The 27,151-nt window shown below is 45.5% G+C and overlaps 1 protein-coding gene across 1 annotated transcript in view; it reads left to right on the top strand.

The window, feature by feature from the left end:
* The window catches only part of LOC142788282 (ras-specific guanine nucleotide-releasing factor 1-like), a 354,601-nt gene that overhangs the window by 306,712 nt on the left and 20,738 nt on the right, over positions 1-27,151 (top strand). Inside the window, exons 12-23 of the mRNA XM_075884883.1 lie at positions 4,093-4,253; positions 6,385-6,466; positions 12,484-12,710; positions 17,346-17,428; positions 19,165-19,240; positions 19,329-19,528; positions 20,226-20,503; positions 21,612-21,873; positions 22,509-22,715; positions 24,481-24,770; positions 25,278-25,649; positions 26,574-26,704. Of these exons, the coding sequence (XP_075740998.1) occupies positions 4,093-4,253; positions 6,385-6,466; positions 12,484-12,710; positions 17,346-17,428; positions 19,165-19,240; positions 19,329-19,528; positions 20,226-20,503; positions 21,612-21,873; positions 22,509-22,715; positions 24,481-24,770; positions 25,278-25,649; positions 26,574-26,704 (2,369 nt within the window). The remainder of the gene's footprint in view (positions 1-4,092; positions 4,254-6,384; positions 6,467-12,483; positions 12,711-17,345; positions 17,429-19,164; positions 19,241-19,328; positions 19,529-20,225; positions 20,504-21,611; positions 21,874-22,508; positions 22,716-24,480; positions 24,771-25,277; positions 25,650-26,573; positions 26,705-27,151) is intronic.

The following is a 27,151-nucleotide window of genomic DNA, read 5'->3' as shown; positions in this document are numbered from 1 at the left end:
CGTTAAAGAACCCCAGGTGGTGAAAGTTTCCGGAGCCCTCCACTACGGCGTCTCTCATACTCATATGGTGATTTTGGGACGTTAAACCCCACATATAAATCAATCAATCTGACTAGATGATTTACTTAACTATAGGCAATCCAGCAGGCCCGCGAAGCAGTGGAAAGGTTCGGCCCAGGTGGCCAGAGGCAGAGATATGGACACCTCACAGCTGCTTTTCTCAGTAAAGGTTTTTTTTTTCGTCCGTTAGTCAAACGCTTTGAGCATGTTCTTATTGCACTGCGACCCCGGAATCACGTGATACCTTTGAAAATGTTCAGCACCGTGCAACATGACGTTAGCGTATGTCGCATACTAGTTGTTAAACGGTGATCTAAAAAGCAGCTTCAGTTAACACAGTTGTAAGCGCGCGGTGATGGTATACGTAGGTAAGGCACCGGCGGAATGTTGATAATAAGTGGAACTGCCGCACGTGAGTAATATCGAAGTGCGTGTCGGTCAAAATCTTCTGTATTAAAAGTCTCGAGTCGTCGGAAAGCTTCCTGCAGCCTTTAGAAACGTAAGATAGCAAACTACATTCCAGATTTCGGCGTAACAATTATACCATGGCGTCAACAGCAACACGCATCACCGTAAAGTGAACCTTGAAGAGTGTGCAGGCATATATTCGTGAGCTCAAACGACAGGAAACCTCGAATACGACAGCCCGGAGAATTACTTTTACCATTCCAAGTGTGTTATGCCTCGTTGCACACTCATAATTTGGGCATATACGCACATTATATGGCATCTTGAACACAATATTGAATTTGCGAGTTACCGGTAGCTTCTTTTTTTTTTTGCACCACTACAAAAACACTTGGTTCGTTATGCGCTTGCTTTGTCAACTTCGTCACGCTTTAACTGCCCCAGTGACACAGTGTATACAATGCTCGTCTTTTCACATGAAATACGAAATAACCATAAAAATTATTAACATTTGTAAGGATTTTGTATATACATTACACCACCCACAATAAATATTGCGATTTTGAATGAGAAGACCATCTAGTACCACGAACCTTGAACTTCGCAAGACTGAGCTTTGGGTGAGAGCCTTGCTGAGCTCCGGGCTGTAAGAGAAGCTTCGTCTGGTCTGACGGCCTACTGACGCTGTCCTCGTTCAAAGCACCTTGTCTTGAACTCGGGGTTTTCTCCGTGAAGCATTGAGACGAAGTCCGCACTTTTGTTAAAGCGAAAAATCCTTACTTTCTCTTTTTTTTCTTCTAAATCCAGAATAAAAACTCTACATTAGGTGCTTGCACGTACAGATACGTTTGATTTCAACCCACCTGATGCACGAGCTGTCAAAAAAAACTATTTTTTAGAGAACTTGCACTTGTCCACGGGATAAGCGGGAATTCTCGATTACATCGCAAATCCAGTCTATTCATTACTGCACGAAAACTCACGTTGGTACTCTCGTTGTTTGACCCGTTTTCTCAGAGCAGTCGCAATAACAAAAGCCAGAAAGGGATGATTTCTATCCGGCTTGTTCTCAAGCGAAATGAAAGTCGCCATAACATGAAAAGTGCGAGGCGCTCTCCGCGTCTTTGGAAGTGGACACGCCGCTTCGAGGACAATCCCTGGCTCCCGAAAACAAGGAAAACAGAAGAAATCAGGAGAGTCGTAATTCCTTGAGCTTCCTCAAATCCTGAGAGTACGCACGTCTTCTCCCTTTGTGTCCCTATCTCTCCCTATCTCTCTCTCTCTCTCTCTTTCAGGAATACATGCCCTCAGAGCCACATTCGTTCGTGAACGCGTCTGCCATCTTTATTCCGTTATTGTTTCTTCGTTTTTACACGGCCTATACTCGCATTGGCCATCAGTCCGGAGTCGTACGTGGCTTGGCTCTAGTTTTATCCCTCGCAGGAAATCCGATCAGAGAAAAGGCTGCACTCTCGAAGCACTCAGGTTATTCTGCCTCCTGCCAAGCATTTCCTTTTTTTTATTATTTATTCGTCCCTCGCGGTGCAAGAGAATGTTTTTGCACCGTATTTGGCCGACAGGACCGAACAATTTCCAAACAAACTCTGTCCCCACCGCCGCATACGCTGCCGAAAGCGGAACATGGAAACTATAATCCCCCCCATTTTTCCTCCCTCGGAGATACGATTTGCTATCGACCCTAGCCGACAGATGGTCCCGAGCATATAGAAGAAGCGCGCCGTAAAGAACAAGACGGTAAAGGTGGCACCACCATCGCCATTCCGCCCTAACGCAGACGACACCAGCAGTAGTTCACGCACGACTACACACCGCCAATATTTCTAGAATAATCCGCAGTATTCCATTCTTTCTCGCTTTTTTTCTATGCGTTCACTTACACATCGATGTTCTTTCCTCAATATTCCGAACTGGCAGGCCATTTTTATTTTTATATATCACTGAGGCTGAAAACTTTTTGCATGACCTTCACTGCATATATCTTATGTTTGGTTTACTAAACCATAACTCATGGAGTGAGGAATTTGTAGTTCATCACACAGTACTTTATTTATCTTAGCTCTCCCAACTTCAGACAAGTTATCTTATTTATGACTTTAAAAAACATTACTCAGAAAAGAGATTACCGATGGACATTTTCTAGCATCTAATGTTGTTTTCTCACGTTCGTGCGATCGGCTACTGGCTGGTCGCCATAGAAAATACGTTAATGCCAAGATAGTGCTTTAATGTCGAAAGAAAAACTGTGCTAGACAGCCAACAAAATCGCATTCGGACATGTCTGTATAGCATATATTGTTCCTTTCGAAAGGGCTAAAAAGTGTGCAACAAGGTTTTATGTTTTTTAACGCCAATATTCGCACGACACTCAACGTTCAGACATTTGATAGAAGACTCAAGAGCTGTGAATAAGACGAACACATGGACCTCATCTATTTGTGTTGTTCACAGCTCTTGAGTCTTCTATCGAATGTCTACACGTTTCATGTCCCGTAGATATTCGTGTAAAAAGAATGAAAGCTAATTGCGCACAATTTATTAGAAGACTAAACAGCTTTAACTAAGACGACCACGCGAAGGTATTACCAGACCAGATTTTCAGGGTAATCACGCATCTAGAATAAGCATAAACCAACAAGAACACTGAAATTTTCTCTCGCGAAATATACTAGGGTAAAAAGTTTTCGAGAATGTGAGCACAGTTGTATTTTTAACTTATAATCTGCTCTATAAATATCACAAATACACACAAAAAAATCTCTAGGCGGAAGCTTTGAAGCCTCATCAAACGCAAAAATAGATCATCGGCGTGAACACAAGTGATGCAAAAGGTATTCACGTGACGATGACGTCACCGACACTGTGACATTACTATGCTGTCGTTGACATCCAATAACGTGGCTTCACGTGACCTCGTCTCTTGCTCAAAAGCGGACCAATCACGGTGGCAATGCAAAGCCAGGTTAAGCGCCGAAATCGTGATATATCCGATCCCGAAGGCAGTGAATAAACCACGTAAGGTGCAGCAAAGCTTTCGAAGGGATCTGAGGAATATCAATGAATCGGCTGAAAAGGAAAAATTAACCCACCTTGCACAACGTCGTGCAAAGCTGTGTAGCAGGAAAGCTGGTGAACTCGTTCCAACTTCTCTTGTTAACCATCGATACAGAATGCTTGGGCAGTCACTGAGGACATGCCGGCTCATGGTGGCGGTAATCTTTTTTTCTGCGACACACTTCAAACCTATATCATAACAGCTCTGCTCTGAAAATAACATCTCTTTCACCTGCGGGTCGTCGTAGACGATGTCATAATGAACCATGTCAGACAGACAGAGAACTTTAATTATAATGAACCATGTCAGTTTGTTTTTTTCCTTCTCCACCCGCTGTGGTTTTAAGATATTTTTTCTGTCTTGCGCAATGAAATGGGACATGCAATTTCTATTAAATATTTTTTTATTTTTTACACTTGCCGATGAACTGGCTGCCTTTTTTTTCAATTGTAGTGTGAAACAAAAAAAACTAAAGAAACACACGCAAATAAGCTTTACCTAGGACTAGACTGTACTGTACTTAAGCGCCACCTGTTCGCCCTCTGACGCAGGCAATGTGATCCACGTGGTGGGGTCGGACAAGGCCAAGTCCCAGCGATCGCGAATCCCTAACCTCAAAGGCGAGAAAGAAGTAGTGCGCCAATGCTACCTCTTCACTAACCACATGCTCCTCTGCAACCGAACCTCGGCCGGAAAACTACATCTGGTCGAGGTATGCGTTTGCAACATTGTGCGTCTTGAAAAGTGTGTGTTACACAAAGGATCAGAAGGTACAAAATGTCTAATCTATTGTTTCCTTCTTGTCAGTTGTTTCTGTATTGATCGCAATTGTTCTCAGGTTGTATTCGAGAGAGTGATGGGGATTAGTTGTGTGTTCATCAGAATGGGTTGTCAACTTTTCACACCGAACATCTCTCAAATACATGAAAAAGGATAAATCAATCTATTTTATGCACCATTGTACACTTTCTATTTAAGATATGCTTGGAATGGAAACTCGAAGTCGAGAGTTTAGTCTATCATTTCTCAGCTTATATTTTAATTACACAAGAGCAATGAAAAGAGCGCGTGAAACGTGTAGACCATTTGTGTGACTTTGAATAGTGCATCGTTCACACCATTACATATGTATGCTCGTTAAGTAACAAGAAATTTAATTAATGAAGTGCCAACAAGAAACTAGCAAGAAAAAAACAGACGCAACACATGTCACTACATCCTGTTCTTCGTCGCTTGCTCTATTTCACTCTCTTTATCATCAAATATAAATGTCTGTTGTAGTGACTAACAACTTTCTGAAATGCCAGAATAAAGGGTTGTCGATTAGAAGGCTGCACATTAGTTGTAATGTTGGCAGAACTATCTTGACATCTTGCAGCTTCGAATGACCGTAAAGTGCTAAAGAAGGATTGTCACTATGCGGAAAATGTATGATCGCCCGATACGGATTGACTGCACAGTGCGCACCAACCTGGCGCGCTTTGAACTGACTGTGAAGCGTTCACCCCGAAAAAAAAACACGCGTGGTTCAGTCAAGCCGGCCCATTGCACCGGAAGAATAATAAGTTTTATCTTCATGTGACTGTAAGTTGATTCGCAGCATCTTGCCCTCAGAAACAAAATGAACGCTGCTTCAAGTGAGTTTACGTTTCCGTTAAAAAATTTGCATGGCGTTGCTGGGAGACACCTAATTTAGACCACGTACTCTGGTGATGCCCCCTGTTACTGAACACCAATCAAGCCACCCGAGCCAAGTGGTGCTCAACTATCAAAAGCTCCTATGTACGACGGAGATGAGCTTTGGTATCAGCTTTGAGAGTTATAGACTATTACAGAAAGCAAAATCGCGAGTTGGGCTAATTAGTGGATGTTTATCGTAGAATATTCTACAGCGCAACGGGTGTCCCTTTTTGTTCGTATCTAACCTATTGCGCTGTACAATATTTTACGATGAACATCTTACAGAGAGCCCATGATGCGGTGGTCATGCTTAACCTGCCCTATCTGTATATGCTACTTTAAGGTTGCAGAGTTGCGCATAGAACTGCAGGCGACATGTTTGTCGTGTCGACTACCGGTGAATAACTTGACTGTCGTTGACAGAGTCAATGCAGTTGGTTGCAGCGGCAGCGTTAAGGAATTCGAACATTAGACTGAGCATCAACTTCTCTGCAAGCGTGTGGTTGCTGGCAGCGTTAAGGAGACGGACGTGCCACTCCACTACCTAAATATAGCATATACTCTAGCCTGCTCGTCTCAGAGTGGTCGGAGCAACAATGCGCTGGTGGAGTCTCTCAGAACCTTTAATAAAGTTTGACCAATGAACCAACCTATACAAGTTTACAGGGTAGCTATAAACTGCCAAGTTAACTTGGTTATTCTTTTCATGAGACCGAATAAAACGTTTCATATTCGTAAGCCATAATCGCGCTACTCTGTTCAGCAGATTTGCCAGACTTTATGACGGCATCTGTCATAGTTCTAATGTCGGTGTTTGCCTTTTATGCATGTCCATATAACGACACTTGTACATATATATTCCACGCCTACATTGCGCAATATAACTGCACTCGTGCACACCATTTGCAAAAATTGATGTGTCGCCATTAATTGGGCGATCTGTCTTTTTGAAATGCTAGCTGCACAATTATTAGGAAAGTTAAAGAACCCCAAGTGGTCGAAATTTCCGGAGCCCTCAACTACGGCGTCTCTCACACTAATATGGTGGTTTTGAGACACTCCACGTGTCAATCAGTTATTAGGAAACGTTCTTTTATATTATAGCGAGAGCTAGCAGAACTTTCTTGTCGTCTTAATTTTTTCACTCATGGTATCTGTCGCAGAGCGTCGGAAAAATTCCCCTAGCAGATGCCACGCTCATTGAAGACCCCAACGATCAGTTCCAGTTCATCGTGGACGATGGTGGTGAGTTGAGATGTTGTTTCTCATTTAAGTGGAAGCAATTGTGTCGCTGTGTTGCTTAGCACAACTTTGCGGGCATGGACGTCTGCATGGGGATGAGAGTGCAAAATGGTCACCTGACCCCCCCCCCCTTCCCCCTATCTCAAGTTATACTAACACTTAGCCTTCCGTGTGTTTGTTGCGTAGCTAGCCATGAATCGATCAGTATCAATTCGCCCAATCTTCAGCACTTACTTCTCTCGCAAGCACCCCCCCCCCACCTCCAAGTTTTTTCGACGTGATATAACGCTGCTTTGCACACCTCAAAACAAAATTCCTGCCGACGCTCATGGTTGCGGACACAATTCACCATTGCGACGACCTAACTTAAGCATACCAAGATGCACTACCGCTTGTGTAGATTGATGTGGGTGCTTGTCAAAGATCCGCGAGGCGTCAAAGTTAACGCTTAGACCACCATAAATTGATGCGCTTTCAGTCTAGAATGTTAGGCAACGCGTTGTGAAAACTTTTTTATAGAAAAAAATTTTGTAAAAGAAACAAATTGACTTGTATTTTAGGGACGAAGCTCCTTAGAGTCGAGCAATGTCCCCGGTCAGTCGGCGTGACACGCTTGGCACATGCCCGCTCTAGAGCGGGTCTAGAGCGGATATGTGCCACAGCGGATTCGGGGTGCGCGATGGTGGTACTTGGAGTGTTCACTAGATGGACGCACAGACGGACGCACGGACGGATGGACAGACAGACTAGCAGACGAACGGGCGGATGGAAGCACGAATGGACGGACAGACGGATGGACGTACACACGGATGGACGGGCGGACGCACGGATGGTAGCGTGGACTGATGGAAGCAAGAACGAACAGACGGACAGGTTGAAGGCTGCTTCGCCCCACTCATCATCATTCACTCCGTAGATATGCCGTGATTTTTTTCTTATCTTGTTAAAGTCTTTAGTTTATTTTCAGGTTTAGGAAGTAACAGATAGTGTAATCGTATTGACTAACGCATCTTATATACGAAAGCAGTAATCAATTTCACAGTGAATTACTGCAGACGCCTTCCCAACTATCACAATATTTTGTTAAATTCCATTTTAATTTTTCACAGGGACATGTCGCAAATGATAAGTTAAGAATTCCCTAAGTGCATGCACATGGTAAGAGTTCAGTGCCCCAGAACACGAAAATTTTATTCATTTTGAAAAGTTTAACTGAAACGCCAACGAATATTTTTGCGAATAATGTTTAGAAAATTGTGCCAAGTTGAAAAGTTCATCTTAGTGGAATGCCCAGTGAGTTTTTCAGTCACAATTTGCGATGTTGGTTATTCAAAATTAGCCTGTTAATTCCACGGTGTGACGTAGTAGAATTTAAAGATGAAGTGTACAGGCGTTGATTGTTCCTATACAAATTGTAAATTACTCGCACCCTTAATATATATTTTTTTCAAGTAATACAACTTCAGAGCATATTCACGTTGACCACCACCCGACACTTTTTAGAAGCTCTGTTTCAATCATCTTATAGAAATGTGTATCGGTAAATGCATAATAACAACGTGACTTTTGAGAAAAGAGCGCCGCTCTGAAACTAAAAACAGTCGTCAACGGAATACTTTTTATTGCGATAGCAAATATATGTATAGTCACGGCTGGTTTTTGCCATCGCCGCCGCCGTCATTCACGTATATGTATATGTATGTATATATATAAGAGAAATGATGCGCAAGCCTTTTTGCGGAGCGGACATCGCCTTTCAAGTCGAAGTCGTCTGCACGTGCACTTATCTCATGAGCGAATAAATGTGGGGGGCGGGGGTGGGTTGGGGGGCTTATGCTTGCCACGCTATCACGGCAACAATCAGCGCGCGGCTTGCACCTCCACAGCAAACGGGAGCTTCCACGGGCTGCGCTCTCAACATGAAAAAACGGTGCCAAAAGTGTGCCTGGAGCGGCCGTGTTCTCTTACATCAGCGTTATGTAGAGTTACGTGAAAGCCACCCTCACTTCGTATAACATTGTAATTTGGCGCTATGACCGCGCCGCAGGAAACTTGGTTACTTAAAAGCGCATGTTTACTGATACTATAAAAATGCTAGCCTTGCTTCACTAAACATTCGAATATGTTCCCATCGCATTCATTGCTTCGCCCTTTTGACGAAACTGTCACTTTTTTTAAGGACGAAGCTCCTTGTGGTCTAGGGCAGTCCACCCCTACAGCGTAGCCAACCCAGCATGTGCACAGACAGACAGACAGACAGACAGACAGACAGACAGAGAGACAGACAGACAGACAGACAGACAGACAGACAGACAGACAGACAGACAGACAGACAGACAGACAGACGGACGGACGGACGGACGGACGGACGGACGGACGGACGGACGGACGGACGGACGGACGGACGGACGGACGGACGGACAGACAGACAGACAGACAGACAGACAGACAGACAGACAGACAGACAGACAGACAGACAGACAGACAGACAGACAGACAGACAGACAGACAGACAGACAGACGCTTCCCCACTCGTCATCATTCACTCAGTGCATAAGCTGAGGTATCTTTTTTTTTTCTCTTTCTGAGCTCGTTTCCATGCAAAGGTTCTTTTTACCTCGCCTTAAAACTTAATTTCGCGAACTTTCTTTTTCCGGCGTGACGTATAGTGCTGTCCCAATTTTCCATTTTTAGCACTGCTGAAACCACGAAAAGAGTCAATTTACACAGGTCTTGGGGTGGCAATGACGCGAATAATAAATGGGAATAAAGTTTGCGGTGGCAAACGAACCTTTTCCGTACATAAGTACTCTCCCCATCTACGTTTCTTTTTTCCTTACGTTGACAATCGATATGTAAAAAAAGCCTACCTAAAAATATGCAGTAGCGTTTTCCCAATTGACTGTAAGAAAATTTAAGAATTTTCAGAAAAATCAAGTTCTCAACCAAAAACGCTGTGAGCTTATGCTTTAATGATTCAATCCGCACACCATTTTTGTTGTGTCGTATGGTGCAGATTTTCCCAAGTCTGAGAGCTGTTACGAATTTCATGAGACGACAGAATTTCGCAGAGTTCTAGACAAGCAAATAGCGCAAAACTGACGCCTCTTCGCAGCATCAAATATAGCGCGTTCGCAAACAGCGTTCTTGGCCCACCGAAGGAGATCGCTCGTTTCTCGGAGACATTAGCTAAGCGACCAATCACCACGACCGTCTCAAAATGCGAAAGCGAGCGTATGAAGAAAAAAAAATAGAGTGGCGAAGTACATTCTCGAGAACAAATAAAGCCAGCCGAGATTTGTAAAGCAGAGCGAGGGGGTATTTCGCAGGCGCGCGCGGTTTCGAGAGACCATTGTTTACGACTGGCTCCAAGTTTTACACGAACCTCAACGCCACGAGTTCGACGGGGCTCCCTAAATCAGGAAATAAACGAAAGAAAAGCATATACCAGGCACACAGGCCGATAAAATAAGAAGAAGCGCGGCTGCGGTGGCAGAACTGCAGGAAGATTATACGGGCTCGGTCCTCGTCTTTCGGCGGCCGCTTCGCATTATAGACCGCAGAAAACAGACGTTCTTCTTCCCAGGAGCATTAGGAAACACTCCCAAGTCTCTGAACGACATAAAAAGGGCATCGCAATAAAACGTAATTTAGAGAGGAAAAAAGGGGGTATTTTTCTTTTCTGTCCGATGTCTCGAAACAAACCCACCGGCCAGAAATCCTACCAAAAAATGGGTAGTGTCCCGCATAGTCAATATACAACAAGTGTTTTTATTAAAGTTTTACTTTCTTACACTTTCCTCGCTCATTGAAAACCGATTTATTCGAAGCATTAACGGTCATGACAGCACGTGCGCCCACACTGCGAAATTTATGGCGATTATTTTTCTTCCCAATTCCTTCCTTCTGCTGCTGTCCTGTTCGGTTTTTTTTTTGTTTTCACGAACTAAGGAACGGTTGTATTTCCCCACAAAAGCGGCCACCCGTGCGACTTACCGAGTCGTTTTTGGCGACAGTGATTGCACAACTGACTATTCCTGAACACGATATATGTGAGGTTTGAATAATATAATATTGCAAAGAGTGGATACGTACCGCTGTATTGGCCGCCTACGCACTCAGCACTCTCGCATATTGTCCATAATGAAGGTATAATAACTCACTGTAGAAAAATTAGCTTTTGCACCAAAAAAAATTTGAATAGACGCTTTCCTTACATCGCCTTAACTAGGTTAGTGCAAGGGCTGTATAAGGTACCGTATTCCTGGCATATTTCTCTCTCCCATTTTTTTTTTCACGCTACCGTACATGTAGCATGGATTTTAGAAGCTCTCGAAACGACGGGTACTTTAAAAAGTCAATTGCGATCTCGCAACAAAAGAGCGCTAAGGCGACCAAAAAAAAATATCAGCGCAATTTTATTTGAGTCATTTGGTCGGCACTCTAGCGCTGACGACGATAGCCTCCAAAAAGCCTGCCGCTAGGAGCCGGTTCACTATCTCTAGAAAAGCTTTCCGCCGTGCTGCGATGAGCACTAACCTTCGGCGGGTCGACAGCCAGGGACAGTCCATTTGCGAACTTCGTTGTGCGTTGTGAGTCTTCATAACAGCTGTCATTTGATCGGTGATTCCTTTTGAACGCTTTTTATATTATTTTGGGGCTTCTTTCACAACAGTGTTTAACCTGGTAAAGTAGTAGTAATGACAGCTTTATATATATATATATATATATATATATATATATATATATATAACAATTTTCAAAAATTTATCATTTTATTTTCCGCATATATCAGTAATCTTCGCAGACATGACTACGTCCGTTAAACACAATATATTATTGAATAAATAAATAGATTCTCACACACATAAATGAACGCTTGCACTGTTGTACATGATGAACTAAATGCACCCCCCAAATTATTTGCTGAATGCGCCTGTGTTTTCACATAGATCAACTTAAACAGGCAAGAACAGAGTACTCGTCAGTATTGCCAGCTGGCACAATTTTAGTACCACTGAACGCAACTACAACGCGCTGTAACTGTCCCGAACCTGCGCATAGGCCAGTCATTTGTCATATTTTATGAATGTATCCTGGTCTTTGGAAAGTCAGTTACGAGATGTCTATGGAAGCCGAACTAATAAATTTTTCAAGTCAATCAACCTTCCAGGTGATTCGTTTCTGTAGTGTCTGTGTTAGACAGGGCTGCATGCATTTTTTGACGCTGTTTTAAACAAAAAAGGGGAGAGATAGAAAGAGAGAAAGCTTCTTAATGAAAAGCAGACCGGTTAACCCGATTAAGCTCTCTTACTTGATAATCTGCAGTGTATGGAATGGAGAAGGGAAGAAAAAATGGTCTTGCTATAATGAGTGCAGAAAGGAGTGTAAAAAGATATACTATAATAAACACCAAAAATACCGGTCTTCTAATTGGTGATATGGGTGACGACGGCACGGACTAAGGACATTCAGTGCAAAATGATAAAAACACAAAAAACAAAGAGCCATCATTTGCGCACACCCCCAGATAAAAATATATAGCCAAGCTTGTTTCCATTCCAAACTGAAGTTTAAGTTTGCCAGAAAGAAAACCTTCAAAAGTAGCGTAAAACAAAACGAGGATATTTTTCATCTGTCTAACATAAGCCGCTTTCTTGCGCCCCCCATCCCTTCTTTTTTGCGATGAGCGATACGCATTGCAGATTGAATATCTTCGTATGACTGAAACGCCATCCTTTAAAGAAAACAGCAATTCGGTTGTGCCTTGTCAAGAAAGCGCATTTGCTCCCGACTTTGCGGCGGCATAATTCCATCGACCAGCCGACGATACGCGGTCGATATACGTCTTAATTTCACGAAGACACACAGAGGCACCGCATCGCGCGAGAGAGCGTACCCTTTGCCGTCGTTAAAATAAAACAGACCGCGAAAAAGCGGTGGGAGTCAGAATGCCCCGCTGTTGTTGTTGTGTTTGTTGCCCTTTCTCACCAAACCTCTCCTCGTCACTTCCGGTGCAGAGGGCTCGGTGAGTTCGGTATCCAGCCTGACGAGCGGACTCGGCAGCAGCGGCGAGTCCACCGCCACGACAACGGCGACATCCGGCGGTGGGTCGGGGCAACAGAAAGACTATGGCGGTCTCGACTTCAAGATCATCGTCGACTTCAAGACCGCGCCGCCGGTGACGGTGCAGCTAGTCGCTCCAACCATGCAGGAGAAGGCGGCCTGGACGAGCGACATTAGCCAGGTGATGGACGATCACCCACCACGCGTAGTTTATTGTGCAGCGTATCGTAATCACCGCGTTCTCCGGTGGTGCCCGCGCGTGCCGCCGCTACTGTTGTCAACTGCGGCGGTCGTGCACCGTCCGAGTAAGCCTAGCAACGCTTCGACCACCTTCGCCCACTCGCTCTTCGCGCTTTTTTGTGCAAGGCGTGCGCCGAGCGCGAACGCGGAATTCGGTCCCGGGGGCAGTCGGTACATCAGCTGGCGTACCGTATGACCATTGCGTGGGACACAGCTAACACGCACTGCACCGCTGTTGCTGCTGCAAAAGCTACACCGATGTTATCGCGTGCAATGTTCGGCCAGTGCATTGCCAGGCGAGTATTCACACTGTGGAGCAAATAGTGGCTTATCCCTAGCGAGCCAATGAGGTGCACTGAACCGGCATGGCTGAAATTTGCAAATGGAGTGCAGTGCTCGTACACCCGAAGTCCTACGCGAAATACGGCGCTAGCGTTACGCTTCTTGACGACAGAGCATTGAATCGCTTTACAGACAACGCTTCTGCGCCTAACTAAGCCATGAGCAATAAGAGAACGTTGAATGAAGACCGGGGGCAGGGTGCTAGCAAATAGCAGAGTAGAATTCTTTGTTTTATTGGTGTGTCCACACGTGAAACATCAAGACATCAGTCACGATCAGAAAATAGAAACAACATTTGCGGGAGTCAGATTTGTAAAAATTGAAAATACCGCGATGCTTTTCAACTATGGTATGAAAAAACAAAATTTGCCTTAGGCAAAAGTGGAATAATTTTGCCTAAAATTTGAAAATAAAATTGAAAATAATGTCTGAATAAAGTAAACTGTACCCACAGGTGAAAAGGTCTGTTTAAGAGGACATTTACTTTGTTTCTGTAACCTGCCGCAACCTGATGTGCCATTGCTGTTGCAATCGGAAGTGTATGACGAACGAAAGCTCAGATAACGTTAACCATCAAGCGCTCCGCAATCCTCGCGTTGTGGGGTATTTGCTCTGTCATCATCGTCCTTGCATTCATTTTCCACATCTCTGCAATAGTCAAGGAATTCAATTAAGTAATTAGGTTAACCAAATAAGCAGTAATCAAGTTAATGCTGCCCACGCACTTCTTGTTAACGAAGAGTGCATTTCACTAAATTCCCCAGAGAAGTCTCGTTGCACCCAGACAATCCGCCATTGAAGCAACGGCCTGCCCTCAATGCAAACCCGTCTTGCAACCGCTAAAGTGTAACTTAATTCATTTTTAGTTACACTGTAGTAGTGAACGTACCTAAAAGATTCTGCAGCGCAGAACACTCAGCAGCCAGTGTAAGTCAGTCGCAAGTTGTCCCGTTTACGCATGACACCGAAAAGCATTCCGTACGTACATCTACGGCCGTTAGTTGCCTTTCTTTCTTTTTTTTACCCTGAACGTTGATAGTTGCTTACTCGCCTGATGCTAGCGGCCGATGTTTGCTGAATGCGCTTTTTTTTTTCTCATCTTTGCTTCCGAAGTGCTCAAGTTAGGCTTCACCTGTTGCAGCAAAGCCTAAAGTAGAGCACGCTATACAGGCAGCTGAAGCGAGGTTGACGCCTCAAGTCAGCAAGGTCAGGTTCACCGCGTTAAAGAAAAAAAAAGAAGAAGAAAATGACAAAATAAAAGAAATAACGTGGTGCTACATACAAAATGTTATAGCAGAAAAATCGAAAGTTGGGCCAGTCAGTGATAGTTCTTGTACATATTCGAAAACAAGCGCAAGCACGAGACGGTCACAGAAGGAACAAACCGCAGCGCCAACCCGGAACTCAATGTTGCTTGGAGAGAGCGAAAAATGTTTTAATTAAAACTGAAGGTTAACACCGCGAAAAAAAAGCACTGCTTAAGTATGCACAACCAACTAGCGTAGTCAGCTACCTTACTTAAGAGAAAGCAAGAGCTGTTAGCCTGGTTATTCACCTGACATTTTGCTCCTGGGCCCTGGCACCTTGATGTTTCGTTTCTTGGGCTCTAAAGGGAAATTTTTTTTAACACGACAGTTTATGCCAGGGTCAACCACGACTCCGCTGACGTACTTCCGTCACGGATACCACGATGTAAAATATATGCTAACAGATTGCATAGAAAAAAAAAACGAGAACTAATGATTCTGTCGCGCGGCGTCAAACCTGCACCCACTCGATTCGCAGCGCACGGTGCTAACCACTATGCCACGGCGATTACGTAGTCGATAATGCTAACGGTAAGCCATTTATGTTCACCATACACCATTTGGCAATCCTCAGAGCTCCAAAACATAAACGTGTTTTTGTTATCAGCAGCGAGGTGGCGCGACGGGCTCGCGTTGGGTGCGTTCTAAAGGTCGCCGGCTCTATGGAGCGCCGCTTCCACGAAACGTGATCTCGCCTGTGCGCACGCTTATCCGACTCGCAATTCGGCAGTCGACGAAGATGACTTTGCTTGGTGCCGCGACCGTATTTATGAAATGATTGCGCTGCTGACACACAACTAAGTAAGAATTATGACAGTTCACGCTTGTCCTGTGTATGCTTGTGCACTCATTTCGTGCGTCTTTCGTTCTGTTTGAACAGCGGGCTTTGAGAGTCGAGCTGGGACATTTGTTAGTCCGCGATCGTACTGTGTATGCTAATTTCGTGCGTGCTTTCTGTTTGAGGTGTGCGCTGCAAGTTTTGAGCTACTTGCCGCTCTTCACGTGACTTTGCATTTTCTTTCTGTTGCTGAAGCAATGGACAATAAGTGCTCCACTACCCATGGAAAGACACGTTTCGCTTTCGCGTTATACCGATTACTAAAAGGAGGGATCAGCCACGTCGTTTTACATTTATCTTCACAATCAAGATAGATGGTGTCTTGTCCCCTTTTGTGCTAAAACGGTATCATGGGTGCAACGGCGGCAGCAATATTAACGTCCCTCCAATAAACATGCATTAGCTTGTCAGTGCAATGATTTATCATTTCTGTATTCAGGTCTTGTTCGCGCTGTTTTTTTGAATATCAACGTAATGTTTCACCACTTTCATAAAGACAGAATGCGAATGATGAATCGGCATATGTACGTCTTGGTTGAAAGCTCGAAAAAAAATGGGTTGCACCTTAATAAGCAAACTAGAAAGCACCAGTGCAAAAAACACTCTCACTACGCTATTTCTCTTTACATGAAGTATTTTCTTTGAAACTAGGGTCCCTCTTACGGTGTGACGGCTCTAATCACCCGAAAGCAATCAAATTTCATTTACAAAATGAATACGTGTGTTTACTCGATAAAAACAATCAACTCCTATTCAGCAATATTCAATAGTTTGCGCTTAATAGCGCCAAACTTAGCAGTCGACTTATGTGTAATATTTGAAGGGGGGAGAGAGAGGCAAAGGAAAGTCAAGAATGTTGAATCCGACTTGCTGCCCAACACTGGGTGAGGGTTAAAATGGAGGAAAAGAATTAAAGAAGAAAAAAAATAAAACAAAGTGCTACGCGGAACGACATATCAACGTTTCCCACGCACAATCAGGCAGTCACAACCAGCAAGTGTTTGAGACCAGTTCGGCCACGTTTGAATCAAAGTAGACGTGAAACCAAGACGTTCAATAAAAGGCTTCCAAAAACTGGCGCCAAGGAATCCAGAACTTTCAGTGCGCATTGAGCTGATGTAGTTGTCATTCCGTTGAGGGGAGCACGCATCGTGCTCATGAGACCTTAACACAGCGAGCACTTGTCGGTTATCATCATATAAATCATCTGTGGACGATGACGTACATTGCGGAGCATTACGTACTGGCTCTTTAAAAGTGTGCAGTGGTGGCGCTGAGAGCCACCCGACATCCACAGCCATTTGCAAAGAATATGTAGCTCATAAGAAACGGCCCTGAAATATCCTAACTGTCATGGCTCGCACGACGTATCATTAAAATACAGTTCATTAGACTAAAAAAGAACGGAGTGTATTAAAACAGATGGTACGTCACGGCTAAAGGCACGAAGAGGCGGCTTATATTGTGAGAAATTGACGACACTCACGTCGACGACGACCGTCTAAGGCTACTGCTGCCCAACGTGGACAGATAACGCGATCTCCTACTCCGACAGAGCATCAGCCTTCCCTTCGAGCGACAGTTATAACCACTGCCGCCAACACAACCGCTTAATGCATCGCAGTCGGAGAAGTTTGTAGGAAACATGACCAAACCCTGCGACCTCATCAAGGCCAGCGAAACCTGTATTTGTACTGGTCCCGCCAGTTTTGGGAGTAATCAAAGACCACCACCCCAGCTGCAGTGATCAAAAGATTACATTGTTGAGCTGCCACTCCAGGGTAATATTGCATCACATCAACGTGGCGACACAGTAACAATGACAACATCAGTGCGATACATTGTCCTATCAGCGTTCTCATTGTCAATTCACACGTTTCAGGGATTTCAATGCTAAACAATTATTCAATGATTGAACTCTGCATGCCACTATGTTTTATGCCTCGAACAAATATCCTCCCTATAACCTTCAGCGGGAGACATTTAGCCGAGTGAATTTTTATTCTGATTGCAGAGGTATATACTGTGTCGCACGTCCAATAATAGCTCCTGTTAAACAATCTTTCCCTTCTTTCGTCGTTCATTGCAGTGCATCGACAATGTGCATTTCAACGACCTCTTCCACGGCACGATGAGCGACGCTTCGTCGGTCACGATGCCACATTCCATCAGGTACGTGACGCAAAGAAAAGAGACGTTAAAGTCTTTATTGGCCTAAATGTCGTATGTCTCTAAAGAAGTCTTGTTTTATCGAAATCATTTCACCCTTCATTCTTTTTAATGAGGTGGTGCATCAATTATATAGCTGAGTTTACAATTTTAAACATGATGTTAAAGAGACATAGGCGTACAAATAAGGCGCCAGGTACATCTTAGCTCTTAAAGGCATCGAACATGTGTCATACAGGACCCGCAATTTCCAAGCAACATATCCGCCGCGAATACAGTATACAGCTTGAAGAACATCATAACACTATGACGCCTTAAAAATACAAAAACAGCGTTCCCTCGTAAAAATTTCTGAAGTCATGCATAATTTATACGAATTATCATATGAAGACAAGGGGTAACAGTCGGAACAATATAGTCAACAAGCACACACATGCATCACACATCACGCGGTGATGTTTTAATAACGCTACATAACGTAGCCTACAAAAAAATTGTCGACAGTCACACGAATACAAACTATGACGCGAAAACAAAGAAAAACTTAAATGCACTAGTAATACGCAAGAATGCGTACCTTTATATTCAAGAGCATCTTTTGAATGCTTTGAAAGTGCACTTTTGCACATCTCTTGTTGGCGACCGGGTCAGCATATTTTCTCAAACGTAATAACGCAAAATTATAAACAGACTTTCTCTTTTTCGAAGCATGACTTTTTCAACTTATATGCTTCCGACAACGCAGGGGGGGGGGGGGTAAGAGAGGGTGATGCAATAAAGAATTGCAGAGTATTTTCTTTCTCCAACATTTAAACTTAAACTCCAACATTTGTCTGATCTCAGTATTCTTAAATATACTTCGCACTTTATTGTATCGGCTTGGTAAGACATGAGGTGAAAAAAATATAATCATCTGAGCATTTATATCAAAAACGCAGACAATGTGTAGGTTAGGGAATGACAGTGCAATTATTATCTTAACAGTATGTTAAAAGTGTGCGAACACTTTGAAGTTAAACACAGCACTTGAGCACAAATTATCATCGTGTTATAGTGTATGACACTTGAAAATATTTGTCATATCAAATTCGTAATTTAACAATGAAAAACATGGACTAGTAAGCTCAGTCAGAAGGACCGAAAGAAAAATTATGCACCAAGTGGTACTGTCACACTGCACTTCAAAAGAAAAAAAAAAGCTAACACGTGACTTTCGCCATGTTTAAAGAAACAAAAGTGCAGTTAAATAGTTGTTTAGTTTCCGAGAAGCTACTTCTTTGGTAACGATAGTGTCACTAATTTAGCTAAACCTTCATTGCCATAAATTATTAAATTTTTTTTTTTTAATTTTTAGCCGATTAGATTGAGTATATTTCTTCCTATTTACTTTTTAAAGCTGATTAGGTATATTTATTCAGAAAAGAGAATTGAGATTGTTAATTCATAAAACGATTAACATTGAGACAGTTTTCCAGCAGAAAAATATTTTATAACATAAACTCAGTTAACTAGCTATAGTTTTCTAAATTAAGACCCTAAATAGGTGTATAAAACAGAGATGGAGCCGAAGGTGTAGATAATTCTTGAAGGAGAAACCACTTTTTTGTTGTTGTTGGGAGAGGGGGTCGACGTATTATCTTTCATTTGTGTATCGCTTTACACTTCTTTAGCTATTCTTACTCCTCATCGCATCATATGTAGCTACGATGATCAATGTACTCCATTGCTTTGTGCAACAGGAACGACCCCAGGCTGTTCAAGGACGACGTGGACATCCGATTCAGTCGCACACTCAACTCCTGCAAGCTGCCCCAGGTAAATGAGTGACCACCGCCTCTACCCACGCCGCCTACCACATTGTCCGGCGCATGCATACTGCCCGTTAAATGACCCGCGTGTGCAGATCCGTTATGCGAGCCCCGAGCGTCTTTTCGAGCGGCTGACGGACCTGCGCTTCCTGAGCATCGACTTCCTGAATACGTTCTTGCTCACGTACCGAGTGTTCACCGACGGTGTCAAGGTGCTCGAGGCGCTCAAGAAGGTCCACTACAACCCGGACCTGCAGATCAACGCGATGGGCGCCGCACTTCAGGACTCAACTGGGTGAGTGCGACCTCCATATACCCCCAATGTGCACGCCAGGAAGCTTTGTTCGTGCGCTTATTTATCACCTTGTTTTCTACGGCAAACTTCTGCCCATCATTTTAGTATTACAAAATAATTAGATACGAGCGCGCAATTACTATTTTCTTTAATATTTAAATAAAACAATGAAGATTTACCTGCCGAAATCACCATGCAATTACGAAGCAGGTGGGATACAGCGGATCAATCATGACCACTTGTTGTTCTTAGACGCGCGCCTAAATCTAAGTACACGGAGATTTCTTGCATGTTAGCTTATTGGTATGTGGTCACTGTGACGAAACATTGAAACCCTACCTTTTTTACTCAGCAGCAAACAGTGACGTAGCCAAGGAGGACCCATGCCTCACCTCCTCACCCCGAATATTTTTCCCCTCCCATGGGATACGGAGCACAGAATGACACTCGACCACACTTACTTGCCCGCACGCTATGCCGGCTCAAGGGCGTGCCTCTCACCCTCTTTCCCCCCGAAACAAATTTCTGCCTACGGCACTGGCACCGGGACTCCATAGCCGATAAGCCGTTATGGGAGGCCACAGATTGTAGTAAAAGCGCGCGCCACTTTCGAAGTGCGGGTATCGTGTCGCTGTAAGTCGCCAGAGTGGCTCGAGAAGTACGCTATCTGAGCGTTATACTCTGGTCGCGGTCGCAGGTCCTTGGACGCAGTCGGTGTCGATGGCGGCGGCGCGCCTTCAGGAGGGGCGGCCGTTGGTCAGGCAGGCGCCACCGGCGGCGCCCCCGGCGCCGGGCAAGACCGGGACATGGGAATGCTGGTGGTGGAGTACGACTACTCGCGGCGCATCAGCACGACCAGCATGCTCTCGGAGGCAGGCGACGCTCAGCAGGGCCACAGCGCCCCCGACCACATGCAGCAAGTCGTGCAGCAGGTCTCGCGAAGCCAGCAGCACTGGAGACTCAGCTACCGAAAGTGTGCGTATTTTATGCACCGCTCGTGGTGCACGGCTCTTCTGATTTTGTCACCTGATTCATGACCGCGTTTGAGGTGCTCCTTCCTCGGCTCACACCTATCCCGCGTATGGGGGCCGACAAACGAGTAAGTTTCGAAGGATTGGCACGTGCAGTTTGTATGACTAATGAGTCAATTTAGAGTGAAGAATCAACAGATGCGAATTATGATTTGTGAACAATGAATAATTTTAGAGTGATCACTTACTGCAATCTTTCTCCTTTCAGAGTCACTTTACGTTGTGCAAAAGGTAATAACGCAACACAAGGCGAACACATAACAGGTGCAAGAAAGAGCATGCCACTCTGCGTTACGCATTGTGTTAGTACCTTTTGCACAGTGTGAACCAACGAGTAAACGTAATTTATTAAGGCACTCTACCCACTTCTCATACTTCTACTCTCCTCCACGACACATGGATTCGTCGTGGAGGGGGGAGGGGGAGTAAAGTGTGTAAACACGGTCACACGAGAACCGAGAACACAAACACCATCGTCTCTCGTGGCCCTTTCAAGCGTCTCCTTGTTTTAGTGCGTTCATTGTGGCCCTAGGTTACAGCGTTCTGCGAATTCTGATTATTTTTCCGTACGTTCTTGTCTCGCAACGAACGCGTTAGATTAGGGCACGGTAGATTAGGGTGCTTCGGCTTGTGAATTCAGGTGGCAAACTTGTAGCTCATGCCACTACAAGTGAACTACTCAGATAAACTCTTGGTGCTTTTGTAATGTTTTGTTCTTACCAAACCAATGCTTTTTTTATTTAACGTCGGACAAATATATAGGCGGCATTAGAGTCTCCTTTAAAATGTTCAACATAAAAAAAAATGCAGCCAGCTCCACTCCGTCAAAGTTTGTGTATATTCATGTTTTGCTAGTCTCTCCTAATTATTTCTGTGTTCGATCATTGCCCTTCGTTCGACAAACTGTTCAGCTATGAGGCGACAATATGCTCATTCACGGTCACGCCAGAAAGCCTCACGCACAGATAACTTGTAATTCGGCTCGGCTCTTCTGTACGAGTAAATGCGCGGGAATGAGACAGTGCAGTGTGTGCATCGTCGTCACACCGCAGTCGAAGAGGAGCAGCTGAAAGAGCAAACGCTGAAGCGGATCCGCGAAGTCGTGTCGCCCAGCCCGGAGCCCATCCTGCCGCCTCCCCCGCCCACCCCCGAGCCGGCCACGGGTGGCCTAGTGCACATACTGCCAGCGCCTAACGCCGCACCGCTACAAGGGGCCACGCTGGCGCCGCCCGAAGACTCCGGCTTCTTCGGCCACCTCATGCAGCTGCACGAGACCAGCGTGGTCGCCGCGGCCACCGCAGTAGGAATGCCCATGTAAGTTGTGCTGAAGCATACCATTCCCGTTTTGTCTCATCACTGACTGAATCAAGTAATCCGTTGAAACAGGGACACAAAGCATACGAGCTTGACCTTAGGAGTTAAGAAGTGTATGAATAGTATAAGTACCTCGCATCATTGAAGCCTAGCACGCAAAGCTCTGCTCTCTCCTCGCTTTGTAGAGATCATATCCAAGTACAACAAAATTTCCAATGAGCAGTTTTTGTCTGACTCTTACATACCACTACACCGAGTTGCTACGAGTTGCTTGAACCGAGTGACAACATGTGTATGTAAAAATGTATTTGGTGCTCTTTGAGCCAAATAAAGGCAGATTGTCTGCTCTACCCAAATACTAAGTAAGCTCGCGCATCATTAAAATGAAGTCGGAAGGCGAACTTTATTCAAGTGGTGAGTGTGGTATTCTGGTATCTTTTTTTCAAATTATTGCAGCGCTGAAAACAGACAGGCACTAAACAAGACAAGGGCATTTTTGCCTTGTTAAGTGCTGACCCGTTTTCAGCCTCGCACTAATGTGGAAAAGTCTGAAATGTTTTCTTTTTAATAAGCTCAACCTTCTAGCTCTGCCAGAGCACGGCTGTATGTATACCGGCCATAACTGTCTCTCGCAGGAGCCTGACGGGCACCAACGGCGGCCCATCGGCGAGCCAGCAGGAGCAGCCGCGGCTAGAGGCGCCGAAGGCTTCTCTCTCGTCGGACACGCTGAGTGCCGACGCTAGTTGCCCATCGACACCTGGAAACCTCAGCTCGACGGCGTCCACAGCCACGCTCGTTGGCAGCGTGGGAAGCAACGAGTCCCCTAAGCCCAGCCCCAGCCGGTCAGTATATACGTGACAATGCCACCCGCGACGCATCATCCTTCGGCGCACACGAGAGAGAACGCTGCTAAAAGGCGTTAAACCGTTGGCCTCTCACTAAGCCGCGAAAGTGTATCCAGCAATAAGTTTACTGCATTAAATTCATATTATTATTACCTAAAGTGCGTAACATACATAAAAAGAAGGGCAGGATAAAAACTGGATACTTTTTAAAATTTTATTGAGCTGCACTGTGCTGCACTATGCGACCGAACAAGGACACAACGCTGTGTCCCAGTGGATAGCAAGTCATTGCGGTATATCCGGCGAACACCTCGCCGATGAAGCAGACAGAAATGCACGCGTACAAACCCTGTTTCCGTACCTTTATCTAGAATTTACGCACCTTTATACCTAAGTAAGCTGGTGCAGAACATGACATTCCAGAAGTGGCAGTCATCAAAGTTCGCTCATCATCGACTGCATTCTTTCGACCCATCTCTATGACTGCGGCTACCCTCTGGTCTTTCCAGAGAAGAAGGTACAGTGTTGTGCCGTCTGCGTCTTGACGTCGCCTTCTCCAATGCCTACTCATTTACGATTGAGATGGCCGACAAAGCGGAGTGCAACGACTGCGACATCGATGAGACTATTGAACACCTCTTATGTTACTGCCCGGCATACACAAACGAGAAGCTTCACCTGCGCAGTGCTTTAAATCAATTGGACAGAAGTGATTTCACTGTCGAGAAAGTATTGGTACCATGGCATTGCCCATCCCGATTTCGAAAGGCAACGAAAGCGCTGTTGCGTTTTCTCAGACACCGGCCTTTGTCATCGTTTGTGATGTGAAACTGTTACGCGTAGGACCAGTCAGCGACTTCTTTCTCCTCCTCTATAACTTTCCTTCCCCTCTCCCCTTCACCAGTGCACGGTAGCCGACCAGGGCTCAGCCCTTGTTGACTTCCACGCCTTTCTCCTTATTTTATCTCTATCTCTTTCTCCCTCTCTCTTTGAGCTATTTTACTGTTTATGTTCTATTAAATTGAAACTAAATGCGTTGTTTTTAGCTCCATGCATTGTTTTAATGACCTAAGGGTTTTCCTATCCATGCCATGCTGTACTGGATCGTCATCCAAGTCAAACCCGTTAAGAGGCTTTCGGAGCCCGGCTCTCAGCATCTGAATGATGGACTGATGGAAGCAATAAAACTTCCAAGTTTAAAAAAAGAGAAAAAGAAAATCGTACAAATAACAGCTTGAGAAGCCACACCTCCACGTGAAACACAAGCAACCAGATGGCAAGACTGCTGAATAAATACACTTGTACCAACATTTAAAAAAGAGAGATACGCACAGCAAAACGAGACAGTAAACGGTATTTCAGCCCTTTCAAACGGCCGGGAAAATATTTTTCAAGGCACACATGAAGGTTATATTCGCCGTAACAGTTGGAGTTATGTGTTACTAAGAACAAAGCGTATGTTTCTATCAGAGATTACTTGACGTTGAGAGAAGACAATAAAAAAAACCTTTGGAAGACTGCGCCCTAATTTTTCCCCCTCCAGCTAGTGGGCTCAAATAGCTCATGCGTTCTACGCAGGCATGCAGTATGTCTGTAAAAGAAAACGCCTCGACCTGGCCTAACAAGTCAGACGAAGTTATGAGCGTGATTCTCATTCCATATAAACTATCAGTCATGTCTATATGTGTAGAGATCACCTGCAACCCTTGCCTAAATGTGTCTTTATATGCCCTCTGACCTGTCTGTGCTCGGCGACGTGCAGGAAGAGTGCGCCCGTTCGGCTTCCGACGCAAGACAGCGTGCAGAGCGCCCACGACGAGACCCCACCCCCGACGCCCCCCGCAGCTGCGACGACAGCCCCGCCGGTTGTGCAACCCGTGGTGCCGCCAACTCCGCCACCTTCGGCGGCGACGTCGGCAGTGTGCACGGGTTCGCCGGCCCGCGCCGCGCCGCCCCCGACCGACGTCCGACCTGCGGCTCGGGGGCTGCCGCCGCCAATGACCTCGAGCCAGTCCGCGCCAAACGTCATGAACTATCTGCGTGTGCGCGGCGGTGAGTTCATAGGAATTTCCCGCGCAGTGTGCCACTACAGCTGTCTTCCTTACCCTTCTTCGACCAGTTCTTCTCATTTATCTGTCCCCCAATACAGGCAGAAAACCGGGCGTGTGTCTGCTCAGTCTCAACGCATTTCGTTACTTTTCTCTGTCTCTCTTTGCTAGCGCCTCTTCCAGAAAGTATCCGCTGCGTTGGTACCCTGATGTTCACCTTTAGGCCAAGTCGTGCACGTTACCTTTGTAACGATCTCAATGTACGAACTGCCTGCTGGCACGAGTGCAACTGACAGAGAACGCAGTGTTCGCTATCGAAAAAGACGTATAGCATTGCGTGCAATTTTCTCCGTAACATAACTTGACGATGACCTTATAGTTAAACGTGGCGTTGTGTACGTAGAGCAATATTCCGGTAGGCCACATCCTACTCGTTCTACTGGCATAGTTGAGACTTTCGTGCTACGCGGCTCTGTGCACCAAGCAAGCCGATCGCGTTGCGCCCGTGCAGCCCAGGGCAAGCGGGGCAGCAGCGATACGGAGAGCTCGAGCGTCTCGGTGACGCCTCGCTCGAGCTTCCAGACCGAGTCGACGATCCTGTCGACACCCCGATCCAGCTTCCAGTACCCCGACTCGCCGCAACACAGCAGCAAGGCGGGCGTGGTGGTCACCTCGTCCCGGGCCTCTACGCGACGTTCGTCGACGGCCAGCGCGGCCGCCGCGTTTGCCGTGGCCACCGCGGGCTCCTCGAATCCTCCGGAGCCGTTGGTGGCCGCGGCTGCCGCCGCAGCGGGCGGAGGCGCCGTGCCGCCGGGCTCGCAACCGGCCAGCAGGGCCGGGAGCCGCCTGCCCAGCGCGGTCGGCGCGGACCTCAAGATACCCGGTGAGTCCCCATGGCCATCCTCTCTGCAGCTGTCCACGATCCTATGCACGAAATTGGGAATATACAAACGACTTCAATGTGAAATGAATGATGAGCGTGGATAGAAGAACCTGTTTTTTTCTAAATCGTAATTTATCGTTTCCCTTGTCAACGGACACTGAAGACAAAGAAAGCATTAGCGGCAGCATTTGTCGTTCTACAGCGAAGCTGTCCTAGTTTAGCTCTTGCCGTTGTCATCGTAGTAGTAGTAGTAGTAGTTATATTAGTAGTAGTCTAGTTGTTTTTGTTGTTGTTTTTGTTTTGTTGTTCTTGTTGTTTAAGTGAATCTTTGAAAGGGACAGCGCAAAAACGAGCACATGAGAAGTACGCCACACCTTACAACGGCTCGGGTCTTCGTTCTTCCGGTGTGCTCGCTTTTCCACTGCGTATTTCCAAGATGTATAACCGATTTCAACTGGCCCAAATGCGAATTCTATGTTAGTATTGGTTGTAAGTAGTAAATTCTTGATGTAATAATAGCATTGCAGAAATATGAGGAGGAGGAGTCACGCAGACCACTTGATCAGAGGCATAGGAGTGAATGAACAATAAACGAAGCTATGATGATGATGCTCAAAATTATTATTATTGTTGTTGTTGTTGTTGTTTCTTTCACCGAAAGTCATCATCATCATCATCGTCGTCATCACAGCTTCGTTTCGCGATAGTTTTCACGGCCAGCGGCACTGCCATGGCGAGGTACCTGGCGGCGCGCTGAGCCGGCTGCACTTCTGACCGAAGTGTCGTAAGAGTGTGCCAAAGCGAAATCACTGCCTTACGCAGCCAGAAATCTACATTTCTCCCGAGCCCCCGCTTGCATCGCAAAGCCGCTCACAATGCTCTTCACCAACTGGTACTTATACGTGCGATGGCTTGGTCTTGCAGGAGCAGCTGGCGGGGCCGCCGTGGGCCCCGGGCCGGCAGCTCTGCGCGCCAAGCGCGAATCAATGATCAGCACAGCGGCCACCATGCGAGTGCTCAACGTGCTACGCCATTGGGTCTCCAAACACTCCCAGGTGCGTGAAGAAGCGGAAAGTGTTATCCAACATATATACGCAATGTCCATTTCATGCGCATTCTTTAGTCGCGTACCCTATCGAACAGTTGAGACACTACTCTGACCTAACTCGTACGGTCATGATCGCAAAAGTCGGTACACTCGTAAGCCGAAATTTTACGTTTATAGCTTATATTCGTACGACGATTTATGGCACAAATAGATGTTCATATTTTCGACATGAAGTCACTAAACGAGACATCCATGTTGGCGTTTACAACTTTGTTGTAAATTAGCTCAAGCATTTTTGGCATTTAAAACTTGGTTGACGAAGAAACGACTAAATATAATGGTAAATTTTTAGATGCAATAAAGGCAGGTGTTCGGGCTGCAACCCCTTGATGAAAAAGACCGCGAAGAAGAGAAAACCTATAGTCGAAACATTGCCTATTCCTCAGAGTGGGCA

This window comes from Rhipicephalus microplus, unplaced genomic scaffold (genome assembly GCF_043290135.1).
Source record: "Rhipicephalus microplus isolate Deutch F79 unplaced genomic scaffold, USDA_Rmic scaffold_52, whole genome shotgun sequence".
Lineage (NCBI taxonomy): Eukaryota > Metazoa > Arthropoda > Arachnida > Ixodida > Ixodidae > Rhipicephalus > Rhipicephalus microplus.
The sequence above is the reverse complement of the archived record's forward strand: the minus strand, read 5'-3'. Positions and strand labels throughout refer to the sequence as shown.